This window comes from Miscanthus floridulus, chromosome 8 (genome assembly GCF_019320115.1).
Source record: "Miscanthus floridulus cultivar M001 chromosome 8, ASM1932011v1, whole genome shotgun sequence".
NCBI classification, from domain to species: domain Eukaryota; kingdom Viridiplantae; phylum Streptophyta; class Magnoliopsida; order Poales; family Poaceae; genus Miscanthus; species Miscanthus floridulus.
Window position 1 is genome coordinate 189,094,197 of NC_089587.1, and position 8,047 is coordinate 189,102,243.

An 8,047-nucleotide genomic window follows, 5' to 3' on the forward strand; every position below is an offset into this window, starting at 1 on the left:
CCACTTCAACGCGTACGATGCATGCATTAGTACGTGGTCCACGGCGTACGTCGTCGTCAGCACTCAGCAGGCGCCGCTGCTTTATTCGTCGCGACCCAATCCATCTCATTGCATTGCAACAACTCTCAGCAGGGATCCAGATGTCGACAGTTGACGTCGCACGTAAACACATCTACGGGTAACATTTGTATAGGGGGGCACAGCTGGAGAGGTTTGTGTTGGTACTGATCAGAGCAGGACAAAGACACCGGAGGTGACGAGGATAGTGGTGGCTTGGTCCATGCCCGCACGCTCCCGGAAAAGGACTTGTCGTTCGCCTGCTTTCCGATAAAGGCCGGGCCGGGTAGGGAGCTGACTTTGCCACGTTGGCGTGAGCTTATGCAGAACTACTTTTTAGTTATGTAATAGTATTTTTTTCTTATAATATTTCAGTATAAGCTAAATTTTAACATAGACGAACAGAGTAAGTGAAAAGGTCCACTCATCCGATGGAGGCCACTTTTGCACGTCACATCCAAATTCCAATCGTCGAAGCTTTGTCGCATTCAGCGATTGCATCTCGTAAACACTAGTCGCTGTTGCTTTCAAAAAGAAAAAAACACTAGTCCCTGTTTGGAACGGGCAATCGCAATTTCTACTATAGTATATCTGGTACAGGCAGTCATATCTCGTGCGCGCGTGTAAATAAAAGGGGCGAAAATGCCATGTCTTTGTTTGAAATTTGAATGAGTAAGATTTGATTGTTTCCGGACTCGTAGAAATTTCTCGCGGCAGAACATGAGCAGAGCATACCAGGTCTGCTTGGATTGTCCATTGATGTGTGATATAAACCGATAGCCTCCACTTAGCAAGATGGCCCACGATTGCATCGAGGAAGATTGTTTTTTTTCTTTTCTTTTCTTTTCTACCCAGGACGAAAATGAGTAAGAAACCGGTGAGTACGGCCCATTAGCGAAATTGTGGTTTAGCCACCATACAGGACTACTTGTTCGAACGATTCAGCCCATTATAGCAAAACAAGGCCCATTCAGTAGCTACAGCTGCCTCGTCTTTTTTACCGGCAGCTCGTACTCAATAAAGTCCTCAACGTTATCGACGATCTCCGCGTCGGGGCCTCCGAGCAGGCGAGCACTGCGTTGTCATGCTCCGCAACAATCTTGTGTCCAGCTCAGACAACGACGGCGGCGGTGGGTGACGTGACGACTGACGAGATGGGTGCTGAAAAGTGGCGGTAACTGGTGAGTTTGACGGACTCCAGGTCTTGGTTGCAACGGCGGTCAAGATAAGGTAAGGTGGCGTGACGATGATCGGATGATGCAAGTGTGTGGATGTAATGCGGCTGTAATCTGTTTTTAAACCCATGGGAGCTTGAGCCATTTGTGACTTGCGAGCTGTGCATCCATCTTAAAGCCAACCAGCTCATACATACTCCTGTACTAGCACACCAGCAGCCAAAACCAAAGCCGTTCGGTCTGTGCTCTTCAGGATCGCGGGAAAGCAGCGTTGCTCTGTAGGCTTCAGCAAAGCACAGAAGTGCGTTCTTCTCTTTCCTCCTGTGCGGTACTAGCGCTGCTCGAGCAATCTTTATGTTTGTGCTCTCTGCTGTCAATCTTGTCGACCATCTCTCATTTGCTGTTTGCATGCAGTGAAATTTCAACATTGGTTAAATTAAATGCAATTCCATTTTCATGATATTGTAGTTCTTGGTATATGGCTAGAATACGCCACACAATGTTTATCATTTATGTATACGGTTCTACGTATTTTGCAGGTAACGAGGGCACTATTGCCTGACGACCAGACCGTGAAACTCACCATGCTTATGCTTCTAGCAATATTGTTAGTCACATCTCATGGAGTAGGCAATATCAGTTGTTCCACGGTCCCTGAGAATAGCACGGACTCGCTCGCCTTGCTTGATTTCAAGGCAGCCATCACCAATGACCCTTCTGGATCCTTGATGAGCTCGTGGAACACTAGCATCCACTGCTGTAAGTGGAGAGGTGTCACATGTAACTCGAAGAACCACGGGCGAGTCACAGCACTCAACCTTACCGGCCAAGGCCTGTCAGGCTCGATTTCTCCATCTGTTGGAAACCTAACATTCCTTCATACACTAGACCTGTCTACCAATCAGTTCTCTGGCCAAATACCACATCTCAACAATCTCCAGAAGATGCAAATCCTTAATCTGGGCTACAACTCATTGGATGGGGTTATTCCAAACACGCTCACAAATTGTTCCAACCTTAAGGAGTTGCATCTCTACCATAACTTACTCAATGGTGCAATTCCTCGGGAAATAGGTCTCCTTGAGAAACTGGTCTTTTTTGCCCTTAATAACAATAATCTTACTGGGACCATCCCGCCAACCCTTGGTAACATCACCCATATAGAAGAGTTTTTTCTTCAAGAAAATCAACTTGAAGGAACAATTCCAGGTGAACTTGGCCAATTTTCAAATATTTCGATGCTGGGCCTTGGGGGAAATAACCTCTCAGGTACTATCCCTGCAAGCCTATTTAATTTGTCCTTACTTCAAGGAATAGATTTGCATGCAAATCAACTAAGAGGGAGCCTACCAAGCAATATGGGTGATCGTCTCTCCAATTTAGAAATGCTATACTTGGGCCAGAATTGGCTGGAAGGTCACATACCAGATTCCTTAGGTAATGCTTCAATGCTAAAACACATATATCTACAGACTAACAACTTCACTGGTCTGATCCCTAGCTCCTTCGGGAAGCTTTCAAGTTTATTTACACTAGACCTTGGTTTGAACATGCTTGAAGCAAAAGATAGTGAAAGCTGGGAATTCTTGCATGCGCTAGAAAACTGCAGTGCTCTACAAGTGCTAGCACTATCAAGCAATCAGCTGCAGGGGGTTATACCAAATTCAGTTGGTAACTTATCGTCTAGTCTTCAGTACTTAATCTTAGGTGGAAATAAGCTGTCAGGTACAATCCCACCAATTATAGGAAAACTTTCTAGGTTGATTCAATTGTCACTAGATGGAGGCAGTCTCACTGGCAGCATTGATGGATGGCTTGGAGACCTAAAAAACCTGCAGCATTTGAATCTTGGAAAAAACAACCTAAGTGGACCCATTCCACCCAGCACTGGCAATCTCACGTGGTTGGTAGAACTCTTTCTAGACAACAATGGATTTGAAGGTCCCATGCCATCATCCTTGGGTACGCCTCCACTGCTTTTAAAGCTGAACCTTAGTCATAATAATCTAGAAGGGAGCATTCCACTAGAGATTAGCAACCTTAAACAACTTATCAACCTCGAGCTTGCATCAAACAAGCTTACTGGGGAAATTCCTGATGATTTGGCCCTATGCCGAAACTTAGTGACCATCAATATGGAGCGAAACTTTATCGCAGGGAACATTCCAGAATCTGTTGGCAATCTAGAAAACTTGAACAAACTAAATCTTGCCCACAACAACTTGTCTGGCACCATTCCAACAGCTCTAGGTAATTTACAATTACTCAATATGCTGGACCTTTCTTACAATGATCTCCAAGGCGAAATACCAATGGATGGAATTTTCAGAAATGCTTCGTCTGTTTATCTTGACGGTAATATGGATCTTTGTGGAGGAGCTTTTGATCTCCATATGCCCTCATGCCCTTCATTTTCTCAGAGAATAGAAAGCAAGTGCACTTGGTTCAACATATTTATCCCCATAGTTGGATTCATGTCACTCATAATGTTTATTTATGTCATATTTTTTGAGAAGAAGACATCAAGAACCAGCTACACATTGATGCTTTCTTTTGGTAAGAAATTCCCTAGAATTTCTTATAAGGATGTAGCTGAAGCTACGAGAAATTTCTCAGAGTTAAACCTAATTGGGAGAGGAAGTTATGGTTCGGTATACAGAGGGAAGTTAACTCAAGCTAAAATTCAGGTAGCTATTAAGGTATTTGATCTGGGCATACAATGTGCAGATAGAAGTTTCTTATCAGAATGTGAAGCTTTGAGAGCTATCAAACATCGAAACATTGTTCCAATCCTAACTGCATGTACGACAATAGACAACAAAGGCAATGATTTCGTAGCTTTAGTTTATGAGTTCATGCCTAATGGGAATTTGGACACGTGGTTGCATCACAGATGTGCTGGTGTGGCCCCAAAATGTTTGACCTTAGCTCATAGAATAAGCATAGCTATTGGCATAGCTGATGCCTTGGCTTATTTACACAATGACTGTGGAAGGCCTATCATCCATTGTGATTTGAAGCCAACTAATATCCTTCTTGATGATGACATGAATGCCCATCTGGGAGACTTTGGCATTTCAAGACTTCTTCGTGATTCTACGCCTATAAATCTTGGGCATTTTGGTTCTAATGGCTCAGTCACAATTAAAGGAACAATAGGATATATCCCTCCAGGTAAGATTATTGCCACGTCCCGTACTTGTGAAAGGTAACCTTTTTATGCACATGAGTATCTAAATTTTATTGCATTAATCATTTACTTGATCTGTTTTACAGAATATGCTCAAAGTGTTCATGCATCAACTAGTGGGGATGTTTACAGTTTCGGTATTATACTTCTGGAAATGCTAATTGGAAAAAGGCCAACTGATTCAATGTTTGAGGGTGAAATGAACATTGTCAGCTTTGTGGAGAAGAACTTTCCAAAACAGATGTCACATATCATAGATGCTCATCTCCAAGAAGAGTCCATGTTGCTAGCAAGAGTGGAAAGGGGAAATGAGGTTCGTCGATGCCTGTTGTCTCTCGTTGGAGTTGCTCTTTCTTGCACGCGTCTACTCCCAAGCGAACGAATGAATATGAGACAGGTAACAGCTAACTTGAACGCGGCTAGAAGGTCATATGGTATACAACAATTACCCAATGCAAGGGCAGACCATTCTTCCTTAGAGCCTGTATAATTAGTTTAGGTCGTGCTTCGATACAATATAGGCATAAAGATGAAAAATAGAGCATGCTGAAATTCATGCACTTGAAAGGGAACGATGCAAAAAAAAATCCAAATTAAAGTTTCTATTCTAATTTGGAGTAGACGAAAGATTTTCCATTTTAAAACGGAAAGATCTTTTGCTTTAGAGAGAATTAGCAAAGATGTCTGTACGCTTCAACGGGGGAAGAGAATAATCTTTCAGCGTCTGTAGCGTAAAAAACATGATCCATATATTAGACGATTTTGAGAGTTATATGTAAACAGACCTATCAATTTAAAAGGGGTAAAGGACAGAGAAGTCAAAAATTATGATGTGCTTCCAAGATGCATGTGGAAAAGCAACTTTACTTAATCTGTCAAACATGCTTTCCAAATATTCTAACTTATGAACCCAAAGAACGTATACATAGATAAATTAAAAGTAAACAAGTACTCATGCTCGTCCACTACTTGAAGAAACAAATTTTATAAATGCCTCCACTTTTGGGCAGAGAAAGCTCTATCAAGAACCACTTCTAAAAATATTTTCTAAGTTGGTCTACCTCTAGAAATACCCCCTATTTCTAGAGGCCAAAAAAAAAAACTGAACTGTCTCTAAAAATGACATTAAGGCCCCATTTGGCACGGCTCCACTTCACCAAGGAAGCCATTTTGGGGGGATTCAGCTCCATGACCAGCTCTATCGGTGGAGATAGAGCCGTTTTGGTAAATAATTTGGCAAAACAGTTCCACATATAGAGTTCCTTAATATATGCTCCATATAGGATAAGGTGAAGCCGGGAGAAGCCACTATTTTTGACTCCTTCTCACCCCAAAGCTCTGTGAGAGCATGTTTTTATGGGCTTCATCGGTGGAGCCGTTTCATTTTACCCTGTTTGGCAGAAACAGCTCTAAACGGCTTCTGAAGCCGCTGGAGAAGCCATGCCAAACGGAGCCTAATAGAGACGACTAGGCTTTCTGGCTGCCTCTAGAAGCATTTTTGGTTGGCAATTTAGCCCATCTCTAAAAATAGGTGCAGCATAGTAAAATTTATAGATTTTTTTCCAAATCAAGTCAATACATATACACTTCATAACAAAGTTATAGTACTTCAAGAGATCTGGAACTTTATAGTTGACTACCTTTTCATTTTAAATCATTTACCACCTGAAAATTTTATTTTAAGTTCTCATATTTTGAAATTCATTTTTAAAAAACATTGACCTCAGATGAAAAGAAGATCCAAACCAAAGTGCTAAGCCGTCCAAACCCACGCGATGCAAAATTCACTAGCTGGTAATAGTATGAAACAGTGACAAATGCGCTCCTATGATGAACAAATTTAGACACAAATTACAAGTGCGTGGTATGGAAAGCACTAGTCACCTAAAAAATACGCGAGGGCGAAGCTAAATAAAAAGTACAAGGGCTGAAGACTTTGACCATCAAAAATACATGTGGGCGAAGCTAAATAAAAAGTCTATGAGTTCAAGATTTTGACCCCCGCAAAGATACACGATGGTGAAGCTAAAGGAAAATGCTTTCCCATTCTTTTTATATCTGTGAATGTATCCATCAGCATCATGACGTTCATTCGTAATATCCATTCACCCTATGAGCATTTCACATGAGCCAAAAAGGGCGCCTTGGCATCATAAGACTCCCCAATATCAGCAAAAACATATTTGATAAGATCAAAACGTCAACAGTCGTAGATCGCCACATGCATCCTTTTCGATCTCTATGCACGCAATGATCTGATAAGAGCTCAATGTTTTCACGTTGTAAAAAATACACCAAACGAAGCACAATGATATGAAAGAAACATAGTGACCTCGCGTTGCCAAAAATACGTCCAAGCGAAGCATAGTGATTTGATAAAAGCTCGGAGACTTCACATTGCCTAAAAAATTAATAATAAAGGAAAACATCTACTTAGCCCCCTCAATCATTAGTGGTTGTCTACTTCACTCCTTCACCTATAAAACCAAGTATTCTACCCCTCAAATTATTGAAAACTGTCTAAATAACCCCTGAGATGGTTTTGAAGGTGGTTTTGCTGACGTGTCATGCAAAAAAGTCTACATAACCCCTAACATATCAATGGTTGACTGCATGACCCCTCAACTAAAAAATATAATATTATAGCCCGTAAAACATCAAATAAATTTCAAATGACCCACCAGATTGTCTTTAGGGTCGTTTGAACACCATATCCCACCACATGAGCCTAAACACACATGGTTGCATGCATGCCATTTGTTGCCTCCACCTCCCTACTCTTTCTAGACTGACCCACTGCCAAACGAGCAACATGTGAAATCTTGTCTCCTGCTCCAGCTCCCATCACTCACCGATGGCACTAAGCTCAAGCACGCCACGCCTACATCATCACTGTTTAGCCCCTCACATCCTCCATCTGGTCGTCCTTCAATTTTTAGGTAGTCATAGGAGGAGAAAGAGAGATGGGACGAGGATGTGGGAGGAACCAGATGACAAGGGCGCAAGCGTAGTGCATGTGCTCAATGTCATCGATGAGTGCACGAGGTGGTGGAGTAGGTAACAAGGTAGTGCTCATCGGGCAGTAGCACATGCGTCGAAAGAGCTTAGAGAGGGAGGTAGCTGGTGGGCTTGTGTGCAAGCATGTGTGCTTAGGCCAGTGTGGTGGGATACGGTGTCCAAATGATCCTACATGACTATCTTTTGAATATTATTAGATGCTTTAAGCGCTAAAATATCACATTTTATAGTTTAGGAGGTCATGCAGTCAACTCTTGATATTTTAGGGGGTTATATAGACTTTTCAATATGTCACGTTAGCAAAACCACCTTCAAAACCACCTCAGCGGATTATTTAGACGATTTTCAATAGTCAATGTTTTTCTAAACGGTAAACGGTCTTTACACGGTCGCCCTTTGTTTAGCGTTTAGGTTGTTTACACAGTGTTTAAACGAAGTTAAACGGTCTAAACGGTTTTGTACTTTAAAAAAATACATATAATTATATATGTGCATGTAAAAAATTAAGTATTCTAGCATTTATACATATTTATCCGAGTAAAAATCAATTATTTTGGTATGTATATATATATTTATGCATGTGAAAAGAACCAAATATAGATATTTA

The 8,047-nt window shown here is 41.6% G+C and overlaps 1 protein-coding gene across 3 annotated transcripts; it reads left to right on the top strand.

The window, feature by feature from the left end:
* Positions 1–1,399: 1,399 nt before the first annotated feature.
* Positions 1,400–5,221, top strand: LOC136477782 (receptor kinase-like protein Xa21). Of its 3 annotated transcripts, none has more exons than XM_066476032.1 (3): positions 1,400–1,533; positions 1,772–4,406; positions 4,509–5,221. In XM_066476032.1, the coding sequence occupies exons 2-3, from the start codon at positions 1,817–1,819 to the stop codon at positions 4,910–4,912; spliced, it is 2,994 nt and encodes a 997-aa protein (XP_066332129.1). In that variant the 5' UTR covers positions 1,400–1,533; positions 1,772–1,816; the 3' UTR covers positions 4,913–5,221. The 3 variants fall into 3 exon arrangements, with proteins under 3 accessions (XP_066332129.1, XP_066332130.1, XP_066332128.1); XM_066476033.1 differs by having other exon boundaries at positions 1,410–1,560; XM_066476031.1 differs by having other exon boundaries at positions 1,410–4,406.
* The last annotated feature ends 2,826 nt before the right edge of the window (positions 5,222–8,047 follow it).